Genomic DNA, 16,265 nt, shown 5'->3' with positions numbered 1-16,265 from the left:
GGTCTGGCTCGCAGTCTCCACTCTAATTTAGCCCAAAGGTGTTCTATCAGGTTGAGGTCAGGACTCTGTGCAGTTCCTCCACACCAAACTCACTCATCCGTGTCTTTATGGACCTTGCTTTGTACACTGTTGTGCAGTCATGTTGGAACAGAAAGGGGTCATCCCCAAACTGTTCCTACAGATTTGTCCAAAATGTCTTGGTATGCTGAAGCATTAAGAGTTCCTTTCACTGGAACTAAGAGGCCAAGCCCAACCCCTGAAAAACAACACCTGAATTCAATGATTTTAAGGGGTGTCCCAAAGGAATCATTTTTTTTAACACATTGCATTACCAAAAAAAAACAACTTCAAATGATGGTTGTCAGATATATTTGCAAAATGAGAATCTTTAAAAAACCTAAAATAAGCATTCACCCCTGATGTTGTGAAAACTTGAAATGAGCTCTTTTGGAAAGAAACATGGTGTTAGTAATTTATGGGCCTGAGCATACTGGTATATTTTGCCCCCTAGTGGAATAACAAGCACCATGTTTTTACCGAATATTTCAATTTAATCCATTATTTATAATTTGAATATAAATTCATTTGCCTAGGGCCCCTAGGCAAATGAATTTGCCCCTAGGTAGCCTAGGGCTCCTGGTTAAAGAGCCGCGCCCCCAACAACAACCCCCCAATACCCTATTACCTATTAATAAATTTTATCAAACCTATTAATTAATATAAATTAATTTTATTAATAAATAATTTTTAAATTTTACTAAACATTTTTTTGTTCGTTTTCTATCCATTGTTTGCGGATATTTTAAAAGAAATATTACCGCTGGCTCGAAGAAGCGTAATAGGTGTTTTGATTGGTTTCACGGTACGTCGATCATATTTGGCTTTATTGGTTTATTGGTTTTGACAGTGGGCGGGCTAAGAGCTCGCGCAGGTGTGGTGGTGATTATCTAATTGGAAAATTTGGGAGTAGAAAATAAAAATAAATTTGATCTTGAAGGTAAGGCCCTACGATTTTATTTTGAAGGATTTCATTCAGAATTTTTGTGTTTTTTGTTCCTTGGGCCTCAAAGTAAATGAAGGTACTTTAAGATTTTACTGGGAGAATTAAGTTAGTTTTAATTCACAGGTATTTATTTTAACTCTTGTACCAATACATGTTATAAATGTGTCTTATAATGACAACCAACTACACCGTTTTAAACAAATCTCCCAAAGTCTTCTCATTCCCCATAGTCTGTTGTATAAAAGCCTTCACTGAAGTCCAGGGAAATTCATGTTTCAGGGTGAAAGAAATGCTGTTTTTAGTTGGAAAGAAATAGATTAGGAAAAAACAGGAGCAAAACTAGTTGTATAGCAATAATCCCCTTCTCACTCACTCACTGGACATGTTTAACCTCATGTTTGTAACCTTTAATGAGATTTGTAAATATTTATCATTATTAAAAATTGATCCTAATACCGAAATGGAAAATAAAATCCTATAAAATGAATGTATAAAAGTGGTTGAATAGTTACTATTTATCAAATTATCTAATCATCATTATCTAATCAGTTTAATTACTAAACTGATACCATGAGATCAGTTGTTAGTTTGGACTCTTTTGCTCTTTCAATATTTTTGTGATTTGTTTATATATTTATAAATGTATATATTTATTTATACATTTATAAATTGAAATATTTATTTATACATTTATAAATCTAAAATAAAAAAGTACACATTTATATATTTCAGTTCTTTCATACTTTCTGAATTTCTTGTCTGTTTTTTGGTATATGGTGAAAACATTCATCTTTCCATTGACACAAACGCACAGCTTGGAGGTTGAGAAGTGGTTTCTATGGAGGCTTCTTTGATCAAAGTACTCATTGACACACACAACGATCAGGCATAACATTATGAGCAGGGAGAGGTGAAGTAAAGAACACTGATTATCTCCTCATCATGGCACCTCTTAGAGGGTGGGATATATTAGGCAGCAAGTGAACATTTTGTCCTCAAAGTTGATGTGTTAGAAGCAGTTTGACAAGGGCCATATTGTGATGTCTAGATGACCGGATCAGAACATCTCCAAAACTGCAGCTCTTGTGGGGTGCTCCCAGTCTGCAGTGGTCAGTATCTGTCAAAAGTGGTCCCCTCTCGCAATGTACAGGACTTAAAGGATCTGCTGCTAACATCCTGGTGCCAGATACCACAGCACACCTTCAGGGATCTAGTGGAGTCCATGCCTCTACAGGTCAGGGCTGTTTTGGCAGCAAAAGGGGGACCGACACAATATTTGGCAGGTGGTCATAATGTTATGGCTGATTGGTGTATATTACTCCGTATAACTATCAAAGTAATAACTACTTGTTCCCATAGCATTCTGTTTTGTGACGTGTTTAGCCATTCAGTGTTCAGTCAAGCCATTCTTCTCTCATCAACAAGGTGTTCTCACCCTCAACACTGCCACTCACTGGAAGTTTTTGTTATTGTTGATTTTCACACCGTTCTTTGTGAACTCTAGAGACTGATGTGTGTAAAACTTACAGGTGAGTTTCACAAATATTCAACTCACCTCTTCAGGCATTATCAATCATACCACAGTCAGAGACACTGAGATCACATTTTATTAATGTGAACATTAACTGAAGCTTAAGACCAGTAGAAGCATTATTTTATGCATTCTGCTGCTGTCACATGATTGGCTGATTGGATAACGGTGTGAATGTACCTAAGTGTTCCTAAATGATTCTTAAGGAATGTCCATTGCTTATACTAAGAATACATGTTTCCATTTTCCATAAGGATTCTTTTATTGAAATCCTTTCTTTGTCTATACAATAATTTCATGGGGGTTCTCTTATCCATCAAAACAGTGAAAATGCATAACTTGTGTGCACAGGAGAGAAAAACACTTTATTTGTGTAAAGCTTCGTAAAATTTCCCCATAAACAGAATGGTAAACTAGACATCAGGCAATATTAACATCTTTAACTTCATGTCGTACGTCAGCGCCCTGAACATGAGCCTGCCTCATACAAAGTTGATAAATATAAAATATTAGAGCAATATCTTGTAGCTACAAAATGGATATGTACAAATGAACACAGAAGAAAATGTAACAAGTCACTTAAAAGGGAAACATTACAACACAACATGGTCAAGAAACAGGAGCGATCTATTGGTAAAAATAATCAAATCTGCAGATGAGGAAAAACATTTGTGTAAAATAACATGCCGCTGAACGAGTCCTACAGTAACGAGCGTGTAGTGTAGCATGTGTTCATGTATCAATGCATGACCAGCAGGGGGCCTCATAATAGCAGAACTAGCTGGTGTATACAGGAGGTAGATGGACGTGTTGGTAATGTATTACAGTGGAATACAGTCCTCTATTCCTATGCTGGATGAGTGGAAAATGGTGTTCCTTTTGTAACACTGATAATAAGGAATGTATGTGTTTGTATCTCCTTCATCAATCCATATGAACAGGGCAAAGCCCACATAAACGGTAATACGAATGTTATATAACACAACAGAAAAGCACTTTTTTATTCTGGAACGCACCCAGTGCATTCGGCAGACCGTGATGAGCCGCTCTCGGGCCACACTTGGCGTTCACTCACACACGTGAGAAAAACATATTACAAATACCTTGGGTATAAAAACAAAAGAACATCAACAAATACAACAAAAAATAAAAAGAAAGTACTTAAATATCGTATACTATCAATATACAGAACTGGTACAAAGTACACACAATGCTGGTTTTGATATTTGTCTTCTTTTGTTTTCAGTTCACAGAGTTGGCCAACCAGCAGCAAACTCCCAAGACATCAAAATCATCCGAGACAGTGGAAAATGCATCATGAGTCGCATCCACGAGATATCAAGAACTCAGCATGTATTTTTCCAGGAGTCTTTTTAAAGGTACAATAAGTGGTCATCTTTACAAAGTGATATCCAGGTCTCCATCACAGACACAAAAACACTTCCAAAAGTAGTGATTGTCGTTTCCCTTAATAATCAGGGCTACTTCTCACTTCTTGAGGTGACAAAATGGGGATGCAGCTGGCTAGAAGAAGCTTAACGTCACTGACTTGGACTTTTGTTCTTCAGTAGAACTACATCCTGTTCAGCAGAGAGGACCTGCAATAAGTAGACAGAAATGAATCAGGACAATGTGGCTGGCTGAATGAGGGAAAATTCATTTTCAAACCCTGAATCTGATCTTGACATCGAGAGCATTACACAGGGAACGTTACCAGACTTTTTATTGATGCCCGTTTTATATAACTAGACTCAACTAAACCAGCGCCATTTGTCTACCTGACACCAGCTGATATGTCTCACTTCCTGCCTCTTATCTCTTTTCCCTGTCCACTACAGAGTTAATTTCCTCCCACTAAAGCACTGACAGTTGCACTCTAGCACAGGCCTGAGCACGTTCTGCTGATCCACACAGAATCCTATAATGTGACAGATCCTGTCGCAGTGGGGAAAACGCCTCTCTCTATCCATCACCCTCTCTCTATCGCCCCCTCCCTCTATGGTTTGGACGGCTGTAAGGAAACGTGACTGCATACACAGCCAAGTGGTCTCTCCCTCGCCAGACTCTGGGGAGGGGTTGTGTTTAGTCATCTTTTGCTACCATTATCAGTGTTCCATGCTGTGCCTTTCAATATGGTGCTGGACCACTGTTTTTCCACAAGTTGGCATAATAATAGAAATCATATTCTCACCGCTAATGTTAGAGCTTCATGAATGCTTTATTTATAATTTAAATGTATTTTTGAGGAAATATTTAATTCATTCTAATAGACTATCACAAATTGTTTCCCTTCTCGCCACCAAATGTTTTATTTCTTTACTGTAAAATGTGTGATCACAGCTGAGTGATTAATGCATGATAGACATATCAACAAGTCTGGCCTAAACTCAAAGGCCCAAAAGGTATCATAAACCATCGTTCAGCTGTGGTGACTGAATGTTTACACTCACACACCTAAGAGATTTCCATCTGTCCTTCTCCATGTTGTTCTCCGGTCCCTCACTCTCGTAGGATGCCTGATACAAAGCTGTCAACAGACGAGAGAGAGTACAATGTGTCACTTCATCAAAGGCATTGTTTTTGACTCATATCTTTCTCCTGTGCTTTCTCACGGGAGGGAATACTTCACACTTGAGTTAATCAGAGTACGTGATGTGTGTAAGTCACCCTGTCAGATTACTCAACACCTATCAGATTTTACACAGGGAGAGGTATGAGGCAGCAGTGGCAGTTTCTGTGTAAATTAAGTGTAGTCACTAAATAGATTAGAGAGCAACATGTGTTTAGTCAGCAGCTTGGCTGCGCTATCTGGGTGGGAGGGATGTTATTACTCTCTCTCCCTTGTCAATCACAGTGACGCTAGCCAATCATGGACGTCTGGTGAGATCATTTATGCGCAAGAAGGCAGATAGCGCTTTTTTCCATGTGTGTTAAGCTGCTGAGTAAGGCAGCATGTGTTGACCTTCACCCTTCACCGCTTTATAGAGGAGGGCTGTCTTATTTGATGGAATTGGGAGGTGAAAAAATTTGAGGAGAAAATGGGGGATCATCACACTCCACCACTATCTTAACTGACTATGTGCTTCCAGTATGATTGAAAATGCTTACCATCCTCGCTAAAGATGGGCGCGGTGAGGACGTACTGCAGAATCTTGCGGTCCTTCTCAAACGGACATTCCACTTTCTTCCAGGTCATGAACTCGTTCACCTGCTTGGCCAGCTCCCAGAATTTCTGCCAAACAAAGCAAGACATCAAACGTTAACAGCCAGGCTCATCTCTCAGCATTCAGCAGATGTCCACAGCAAAAACGCAAGAAAGCTTCGCACTGCAGACTTCCTCATTCCTCACAGCTTGCATACAGAGCGTGTGTATGCATCAATGGTCTGTATTTGTATGCGGCCATTGCTATGCTTAGCCAACAGTTTCCTCAACAGTTGTGCAACTAATCGACAATAGTTCTTTCCACTTCCTCAATAAAAAGGAAGGAAAAAAATACCTCATAATTGATGTGTCCGTTTGGGAGGCGGTTAGCACATCCTTCGTTGAGGAAGATTATGTCCTTGATCAAGAGGCTGAAGAACGGAATGACAATCTGAAAGTTGGAAAAAAGTACAATCATGTTACAAAAATAGGTTTTAAGGAAGTTATTTTAGTTACTAGGCAATAACCCAAACAATCCAGGCAGCATGGGCATATATCAGCAAAAAGAATCAACAAAGTTCAGTCCTGTGAACATAAAAGGTCATGCTTGGTCTTAGGAGATGAGATACAGGTGATAACTTCACGGTGGCTTAGTTCACCTCTGAAGTGGCATGTCGAAGAAGTACACCTGTTTCTACCACTATAGCGTGCGATTACAGTGACTCATAAAAGTAGGCAGACACCATATAAACGAAACAAGAGCTCAGCTGTCACGCAACACCTGAGCCAAAATCCCTCACAGCCAAATGCATAATGAAGTTGTGCTTGAGCTCATACATAAAGAAAACAACAAGAACGGCCACCACACACACACACAAGAAAAAGCAGAATTCTGGATTTAAGTTAAATATTGACAGCTCAGCAAGCCTTGACGAAAGAGTTAATGAATATCTCATAGTGGTGAAGCAGTGCATTAGGGCACAATATAGTTATTCACTTATAATAAAGGCTTTCGTGTAAATAATACATCATTGCTGTCATCATCATCAGCGGCGAAGATTTAAAAATAAAATACTACAAAATGTTGGATGTGGGATTGAATGAGCTCTGGTAAGACTGTGAATGTGTCGTATTTTAAATCCTATATCTCTGTACTTTCAGTTCACCAAAACTGTAACACACAGTACTAGGTTTGTTTTGTTGCTGAGGAAATACAGTGAGTATGTAAGATGAGTCAAACTCAGGATAAGCTGAAGCCAGGAAAAAAATATTAACACTACACCCAAAGCTGATATTGGCCAACTTGTCCTCTAAATGAGAGAAATAAATAAATAAATAAAAGACAGTGTAGAAAATAAACTACACTCAAAATTATAAGTAGGATAAGTCATGTATCTGCATGTGATAGATGGTGTGCAGGGTAAACAGACTTCTACAGTGATTAGTTTAATTGTTTATCATCTGCAGCCCTTTTTTTTTCCAGGAGACACATGCTTTGGTTTCCGGTGTGTCCCCTGAGTGACAACTAAATCCAAAACAGATTTGATTTGGGCAAAAACAAAGTTGCAGTGTCACCACTACTCTGAGCAGAAAACTCAGTCAACAAACACCCCCACCCTAATGAACAGGGTAGGAGAGTCGAACATTCCAGACTTTCTTGGGAACATTCTGTCTTATGGCCACAGAAAATACAGCTCCTTCCCACACCGTTTTCACAAAAGGTCATCAATGAGGCGAAAACATGACGAACAGTGTCAGGGTTTGTGTCTAAATGATGCATATGTCCACTAAAAGCTGGATAACTGACCCATGTCTATATCGTTCCTGGAACTGGCCAGCTGCCATGTTCAAAACATTTTGAGTAAAAAGCAGCATGCCCCATGTGACGTCTTGCACAGAAAATTCTGACCCATTTATGGCTCAGTCCGGCCAGCCTTTGCCCTATGAGGAAGCTTCATTACATAACGTTGTTTTGGCCAGAGCCGTGACAGACGCAGTTTGGTAAGAATACTGGGAGTGCTTGATAGCAGTAATAACAAAGCCCTTGGAGGGCAGTGTTACAGATGATCTCACAGTACTCCCGATATGGTCCTCGTTCTACAGCTGACTGAAACACTGTCGGCTACGATCGTGTCATTATAAACAGTGATCTCTTATTACTACAAACGTGAGCCTGTTTACTGCATGCAAGTGTTTGATATATGTCAGATATGACGAAAGCAGTTTGAAGAACAAGACGAAATAAATACGTATGTGCAAGTGAAACAAAAGCAAAGTGACAGACTTATAAAACAAGAAAAACTTGTGCAGCGAGTATGTTGTTGACTGACAGCAGCTTTACCTTTTCTCTGCTGGTATGTGCAGTTATAGATCTTTGCGTGGCTCCGCGTAACGCTGTTCTGTAGTTGTAGAAGTTGCTGGACGGGTCCATCTGGTGCTAGAGAAAGATAGTGGACAATTGTACATTAGGTTTGTACAACATTGACCTGAGGGATTTTTTTTCTGGATGCAACCCAAACACATATTCCCACTACTGTTGTTTCACTGGGAATTTTGCAGCACTGAAATAAGTGGTCGCAATCACAAGTCGGTTAGGAATGTTCTTGCATGGGAACATGGTAATCAGTGATATCTTATACAGAGTTAAAATTGGCCCAAGATGTCTAAGTGGTTTAGACATGACCCGAGTGTGAAACAAAAATAATCCTGGCCCAACATGGCCGGATTACTTCAAACATCCACTTAAGGATCCTGCCTGCAGCTTTACCACTCTTGGTTTTGACAGAAAAGACAAAGAGCCACCTAAACCCTTTTATCGTCGAACCCTCAGATCTCAGAGTGTATAAGGAAAAAGAGAACATCGCTATACAAACCCGTCTGCTGGAGGGGAAAAACATCAGTGCGATGAAGCACTGAGAGTATATAGACAGCAAACCCCCTGAAGACTCCTTTCCTAAAATGTATTTACACATTGAAATTCCATAGCCCTGAAATCTGGGAAGAACTCTGTGACTGGGGTGGTTGAGAAAAAGGGATGGGTGTATGTTTACTTTATAAAAGTCAATTATCTAGCCCATTGATTCTAAAGTTGAAGCAAAGCCTGATAATCATTCGTAGATGTTAAATCAGCAGCATGTAGGAAGACTCGATTTCTTCCATTGTTTTATAAACATCAGTTCAAGCCCACTTAAAAGCTGAACTATCAGCCCACAGGATATTTCACTGGAATGAATAGGTCAGCAATTTGTCCTGGGCTGAGCACCATGGATGCACATGGACAGCATCAGTAATGTGTTTGGAGTGCGGCTCCAGAACATATGTAGTGATTCAACATTGTTGTGCTTCTCTTAGTATTCCATCTTACACATATATATCTCACACATGCATCAAGACCACACACACATCTTAATATCAGAATTAATTACAAAAAAATAAAATAAATGAATAGAATGAAATACCAACCTCCAGAATATCAAACTTGGCCGTTTTGACCTTGGCCCAGGTCTTTTTTAGCCGGGATACTGGACTCATATTCATGCCAGCTGTAGAGGAGACACATAAACACTTCAGGTCAGCACAGGGCAACACCCAAGTCCTATTTCCTGCCACATCTGCAGCTTCTAATCCTCAGGAACAATAGCATTAGTGGGTGCATCACTTCCCTTGAAAGGTCTGTTTAGTATTTATGTTTGACACGGACTATAACTGTGATCAGCAGTTCAGACTAGAGCAATGAGATCACCGCACTAGTGACACTATCTGATCAGTCTGTGCTACACTGATCCGTCTAGTGATGACCAAAGCAAGAGTCATTCAGTAGTCTTTATCTGATGGCTGAGTCACTTTGGAGGCAGATGATCTTATGGTTTAGTTGTGGAGGGCTGACAGTGAAAAATGTAAAAAAAATAATAATAAAAAAAAAGTACATAAGATTTACAATTACTATTAAAGGTCTGTATCACATTCTTTCTTATTAATAAAAATTATTTTTAAAAAATGTTTCTCATTGGAATTGTTTAAAAGCAGCCACGTTGGGTTTTTTTGCCTGTAAATTGATACCATCTACAGACAAAACTACAAAAGAAACCCATTTATACTGCTGACAGGTGTTGGATACAGATCTCTTCCATCTCCCTCTCTCTGTCTACTGTCTGAAAATTAGTGAGAATAATGTTCGGCCTCATGCCAGGACGCATGCTCATGGACCATTCACCCAACACAATGGTTTATCCTCCACACAGTAAACCTTTCTCATGACTATTTTGTTCACTGCTGCTGTGCCCGCTCTCTCTCTAGGGAAAAACACTTGTGTAAGAGTATTGGCCTGTTGGTTTGCCTCTAGGGAAAGTCCTAGAAAAGGACAGCTGGTTTCACCCCCCCTCCCATCTTTCCCTCTCTCATCTATGGAGATGGTCAGTGCTGACCATCTGCGTTCAGATCCCTGGCTCCAACCCAGCAGCTGCGTTTTCACCCCTATACACTGTAGTAACATTACACTAATCTGCTACAGACCTAGCTAGTGTGCTTGCACTAGCAATCACTGCTACTACAGAACATCATAAAAGGAGTGCCTTTATTATGCTGTGAATTTTCTTAAAATATTTTATGATGTCAGAAAAGCAATAATGTTCATGCAGAACAAAGATTTCACAATTATTTAAAAGTTATTCTTGCATCTTAATCATGGGTGGTACAGCAGGTTAGAATGTGCACGATCCAGCTGAACAGACACTTAATGAGATCTGTAGGTTTTCTATGTTATATATAAAACAAAACGCAAATTAAAGCACTCACAAATGATGGCCATGAGAGAGTTGAAGTTGCCGATATTGAAGCATTCCCTTGCCACGTCAATGAAGAACTCGATGACGCGAGCTCTGTGCTTTTTCTTCACAGGCTGTATTGTGAACAAACAAAAGCAATGTTTATCATGCAAGGACAAAATATCATTACTGAAATCAAGGAGTATGCCTTGCTTCCTAATAATAAGACAGCCCCACAAAGGACAGCCCTTCCCTGGGGTTAGGCAAAAAAAATTACACCTGTAAATTACATAGCTGCTCTGAAGTTTGTACTTTGTAATTATCTCCCATTTGAAAGGCTTCATGGCTTAATTTGCATAGGTAATTGAAGGGCATAGAGAGGGCATAGATAGAATGAACTCACCATACAGATCTCAGTGGCTACCAGGTAGCTCAGCCTGTTGAACCACTCCACATATGCCTCCAGGTTGCTGGCTTTCTTGCGATCACTAAAACAACTCTGCAAAGAGATTTTTCACAGCCGTAAATAAGCATGGTGCAAAAACAACATTCAGACATGCAGGCAGACATCAATAATGTTCTACCATAACACAAGAAACTAAAGGAAACTGTCAAATGGGTCATGAAAAAAAAATGCCAGATATGTTAACACCAGTGTAATAAATAAGAAATAAAACAATAGAGAGAGCTGTTCTAGGAAATTAATCAATTCATTTATTTCAGTTCATTGCCACCTCAAAGTTGATTATTTTCCTATAGCTATTTTCCTAGCAGCTATAAACAGTCATTCCCTCACCAGCCTCTATTTACTCTCCTTAATAAGACAAAAACAATTCAGCTTGTCATGTTACAGAGAAACAGCAGAGAAGCACAACACCTACTGACCAGTCAAAAGTGAAAATTCCTCAGTGCTGTGGTGCAAGTAATACAGGTCATTAAAAAGGAATGCATATAACCCCTGTTTGAACAGAGTTTTATTTAAAAAGAAAGAAACCTAATGGCGTATAAGCCCAAACACAAGAGCACTCCATTAAAGAGTCACTTGCTGAGCATAACTCAGGATTCCCACAGACACATAGGCTAAATGCTTGTGTTTGATTCTGAGTGCGAGTTCTTGCTTTCCGCTGCTCATTCCTCACATTCCTCTGCATTGACCATACTATTCTCCTCACAAAGGGTGGCCCAGCCTGATGTCGCCTTTTGATGGACAGACTCATGGAGGCATGTCTGAAACTCCGGCACTTGAAAGAGACTGCTAACACTATACAAGAAAAAGCGCGCCAATGCGCCATTCCTCTGCCTGTTGCTTAGCAGCTGACTGCAAGTATTTTCTGACAACATGGTGGGTCTGAGCTGACCTTGCGATGGAAGTTTCATGAGAGGATATGGCCAGGGAAAACAACAGACAAAGTGAGTGGAATGCCAAGGTTCTCAGTTTACTGTGAGTAAAAAGTCACAGTATCGCCTCAGGGTAATGCAAATATTAGCTGCATTGATTTGTTCGAGTTTGGTATTTGTTTTTGGTGACTCTGGGGAGAAGTCCAAACAAAAAGTTAATTTAATGCTTGAATAGTAATGTTACCTTTTCATTGTCAAGAGAGTCTTTCTGAACAAACGCCTGGACAAATTCCTCAGGTCCTATGTAACTCAGTCGCTCCTGGAAAATTAAAAGAAGGTTAGTCTTTGTGGGTAATGTAAGTGCGATTGTAGGAGCGGGAATAGTCATATCACATGAGTACTTACCAACTCAATATGTGTTAGCTGTTGAGCCAGAGTGAAAGTGTCACTGCAGATGGTCAGGATGTCTCTCTGGATAGACTGAGGTTTGGTTTTCAAAACCGTTAGTCTGTCTGGCACTGTGGAGTTGATCTTGGCCAAGTTTTCTTCGTACTGACTGTGTGTAGTGAGTTTACGGATCAGGGTTTGTATCATCTGATGCACTGCTTTACGATAGACCTAGAGAGACCAAAGAAGGATGAGCAAACTTGGTGTTGAGCTTGCATCAAGATTTACAACTATGCTAACTTTTATTGATGGCCATTACACAACAATGATCAACCAGTTAAAACCATCAGGCTTGGCCTGTAGAGATAACAAAAATGACTGAAAGCATGAAATAATCCTTTTGCAAACATATGATGACGACATTATCGATGAAGGCAGGCAGTGATTGTGGCACACATTGTATGGAATCCTCAGATGTAAAATGAAGAGGTTTTTTTTCTTTTGATTGGTTAATTATTTAATTTCATTGCCATTTTATCTGAGTGCTCAGCCATTTAAAAGAACTAAAGCTCAGCTGACTTGGATGGTTACATAAAGACTTCCTGCAGTATTATGCAAGAGCAGTGCTGTCCACGGATATCCTTCTAATAGAACTGGCAGGCAACCCATTTCCTCTCAGAACTCCGTCCCCTAGGTCCTGTAATCTAATAACACAAGCTTGACATGGTTCAGAAGAAGCAGTTGCATAACTAGCGTTAACTTATTACTGTAGCAAGAGAGGTAAACTGTACATCTACCCCCATCTAGCCAGTCTAGGTCGCTGTTTATTCTGTAAATATGCTCTTTATTAAAGTCCTTATTTACACTTGATTTAAAGACCACTCCTCAGGCTGTTTAATTTAACTGTATGCACACATGAATTCATAACCTGAAGATATCGTTTTAATTGGCAAACACTTTGACCAAAAGTGAAATACAGCTGGCTGGATTTCTGTGATGCTCTGGAAAGACACATGAGACATTGAAGGTTGTCCTTCAATCTAGTGATGAGCTGGTAATAAGACTGTTAGGCTTCTCTGTGGCTTCAGAGCCCAAGGAGCATGCTAATTGGTTTAATCTGATACAGGGAGTAAATAATTCCTTAAGAAACAAATGTTTATTAAACCATTTTCTTTTCAAAGTAGAGTTCCTTCTGCTCATATGAGGCCAATTTGTAAGAGATCAAAAAGGTTGCTTCTTCAGGAGCCACCATATGGGTAAGCTCCCAGCGTCACCACAAAAAAACAAGCAAGGAGCGATTTATTTTTAGAAACAATTCATGAAGATAACTGGTTGACATTTTGAAGCAGCAGGGAATTTCTCACTTGTTGTGGAAAGAGCTGCTTCTGTGCCGTCTCCTCACTTGACGCTGGCATATGTGACAGCTGACCTCGTGGCACGACCTGCTGTGCTCTGGCGTAAACAGGGCCTGTGCAAAAGGTGAACTAAAGCCACCAGCCAGGCACAAATCACAGAGCTTGGTTACGCTGGGCTCTGCCTTCCCTATATAGATGACCACATCCATAATGACAGTCTCAGTGCACCAAGGCTCTAAAGACCGTACTGTGGTCTGGAGACAGATGTTACAGTGTTTATTCTAGTCTCAATTCAGCCAAAAACCAAGTTCTGCAGCACAGAAAGCTCTTGCTTTCTACTGGCTTTCTCAGGATAAATAAGGAGGTATAGCTAAAGGAAAAGCATACATTGGAAACTACAGCAGGAATGCACTTGTGATGAACTCCTAGCGCCTAGTATGTTAGAAATTAAACTTCCAATGCCAGACGTTTCACTGTATTGAACAGACATAACATTGATCTGAAGCATGAATGCACTCCTACTGCTGACAGTCTGCCCGATCAGTCATATGCTGTAGCAGTGTCCTTTAGTATGTTTTCCACATTGATTTCTCATAGGTGCGACTGATAAAAAGGCCACTTGAAAAGAAACTGCATCAATGTGTTAGAAAAGTCATAGGAGAGTGAAATGTTAATTCACTAAGCTCATGGGTTTTGTGTTCCCCTTCTTCAATGGTCTGCCCTAACTAGCCTCCTGCTGCTAGCTATTATGCTAATACCAAGAAGCAACATGAGACCACTGCTGAAGGCTTTGCTAAAACTATTTTTCCCTCAATGTCTTCTTACAAATATTGTTTTCCTAAGCAGAGAATGAAAAAATGGACCAGTTGTGGCAGAAGACAATTTCAACCTAATTCATGTGGCACAAATAAATCCATGAAATGTGAAAAAGTGAATCCTTCACAGGAACTATGCTAGTCAACTATATTTCAAGTGAACTTTATATGGAGTTTAGAACTAACAATATGCAGGTTTTTTTCAGAAGGATAAAAAAAATCCCCTTTTTGAGAAAATAAACACTAAAGCACTGACATTCAAGTCAGTCTTAATGGAACGATTTAAATGCAGCGTGTTGAGGAGTACCAGAGGAGACAAAAGAGGCTGAACAATAGAGCTTTCTTCTCTCTCTCTTCTTGTCAGACACGACAAACTGCTTTGGAACTGGAGAAATCTCTCCCTTCCCCCAAGAAGTGACTCTTGCTTCACCCCACGTGTTGGGACCGCCATAGTTTATGGATTTTAGGGCTTGCAATGGGATCTTGGGCAACAGACTTTCAGATTTTGGCGCTGTTAAGTAATATCCGTCGTTGGAACAGAGGTTTGTTTTTGAGTTTGTTTGTACATAAACCAAAGTGCATTTTTGATTGCACACTCACCTCATCTCCCGTGCTCAACCGATGCGTTAATTCTTTTAAGTTCCGCATCATCTTTTCATCCCGGAAATCATAAGAAAACGTCTCTGTCCACTCTGTCAGCAACTGCAAGACCTTGGGAGCGAGTTTTCTGATTCTCATCTAATAAAAATCAGAAAGATGTCGTTAAAAAATAGCCACAAATTCTGGTATTCGTGTAATTTATTGTGTGATTATGGTTATGATATGATCGCAGTACGTCATTACCTTGTCTGCTGATGGATCACTGAGCTTCTGATGGTCTGTGCACAAGTGGCAGACTTTAGACATGAGCTCATGTGGATGAATGAAAAGACGGGAACTGAGCAAGAATGTGAAGATGTACGTCCTCTGTGGGTTAGAATAAGATAGGATTAATTAAGCCCTATGCAAATAAGCACACGGTTAATTCACAGAATAAGGATTAGGCTTGACAACTGACTGTGTGTTATGTTATGTTTGTAGAAGAGATAAACCAGTCCTCACATCAGGATAGTAAGCCACAGTGGGGACTAAGTGCTGAATGAGGGCCTCCAGAGACCCTGACACCAGGTTGTTGTCATGGTAATATAAGCCGCTGTAGTCCTCCTCTTTTGTCTGGTAGAGGTTGTTGTTGTAGCCACTGGACCCAAACATCGCTGGAAATGGTGGCGTTTGAGGCATTTTGTCCTGTTGAAGGCCAGACAGGATATAATTAGTCCACATTCTCAGTGCTGAAAGCTGCTTCTGTGGTGCATTAGGGTGTTTTTAAATGGAAGTCCACACTGCTAGTCAAGATTTTGTTTACCTTTGCATGAAACACAAGGTCCCTGAAATCATTATGGGAAGTTGAGTGGAAAATTACTCCTCTTTGGAGGGGCACTCATGGGGATACATCCTATATGATTAATCTGGATCTGCAAACACCTTGCCTGTTTCTCTTCATTTCCACTCGGAAGCACTCTGAATGCACATGATCTCAAACTTAACTTTCTAAACTTCATAATCCCCCATAATAGCACAACAGGGCTGTGTGTACTCCAACCCTGTCTCCAATGGTGGCTTAGGAACAAAATAAAAGCATTTAGTTCACTCTTAATTCACGTGGCCGCTCAGCACAGCTCGACACAGAGAACCTATTTACTGAGATGAGGCAAACAAATCATGTTGACCTATGGGAATCAGTGCTTCTGAAAACATCACGCAGCACGAAAACGTTTAATCTGATAGCACAAAAAAAAACAAAGTAGTTTGTTCCACGTACATGCCTCGTGCAACCCTTCACCTCGGGCGCTTCCTGAGTCAAAGGAGTTTGTATTCAGCCTAATGTCAGTTCA

At 40.1% G+C, this 16,265-nt stretch overlaps 1 protein-coding gene across 2 annotated transcripts in view; it reads right to left on the bottom strand.

Moving 5' to 3' along the window:
• Window positions 1–2,777: 2,777 nt before the first annotated feature.
• Window positions 2,778–16,265, bottom strand: part of rasgef1ba (RasGEF domain family, member 1Ba) — a 46,242-nt gene continuing 32,754 nt past the window's right edge. For both annotated transcript variants that reach the window (XM_058375192.1, XM_058375191.1), the window contains exons 2-14: window positions 15,436–15,618; window positions 15,178–15,300; window positions 14,935–15,072; window positions 12,183–12,395; window positions 12,022–12,096; window positions 10,843–10,938; window positions 10,471–10,573; window positions 9,139–9,218; window positions 8,018–8,113; window positions 6,032–6,127; window positions 5,643–5,766; window positions 4,989–5,061; window positions 2,778–4,132 (exon numbers count right to left, since the gene is read on the bottom strand). In XM_058375192.1, coding sequence (XP_058231175.1) covers window positions 4,108–4,132; window positions 4,989–5,061; window positions 5,643–5,766; window positions 6,032–6,127; window positions 8,018–8,113; window positions 9,139–9,218; window positions 10,471–10,573; window positions 10,843–10,938; window positions 12,022–12,096; window positions 12,183–12,395; window positions 14,935–15,072; window positions 15,178–15,300; window positions 15,436–15,612 — 1,419 coding nt within the window. In that variant the 5' untranslated portion in view covers window positions 15,613–15,618 and the 3' untranslated portion in view covers window positions 2,778–4,107. The remainder of the gene's footprint in view (window positions 4,133–4,988; window positions 5,062–5,642; window positions 5,767–6,031; window positions 6,128–8,017; window positions 8,114–9,138; window positions 9,219–10,470; window positions 10,574–10,842; window positions 10,939–12,021; window positions 12,097–12,182; window positions 12,396–14,934; window positions 15,073–15,177; window positions 15,301–15,435; window positions 15,619–16,265) is intronic.

Source organism: Hemibagrus wyckioides, linkage group LG22 (genome assembly GCF_019097595.1).
Source record: "Hemibagrus wyckioides isolate EC202008001 linkage group LG22, SWU_Hwy_1.0, whole genome shotgun sequence".
Taxonomy (NCBI): Eukaryota; Metazoa; Chordata; class Actinopteri; order Siluriformes; family Bagridae; genus Hemibagrus; species Hemibagrus wyckioides.
The sequence above is the reverse complement of the archived record's forward strand: the minus strand, read 5'-3'. Positions and strand labels throughout refer to the sequence as shown.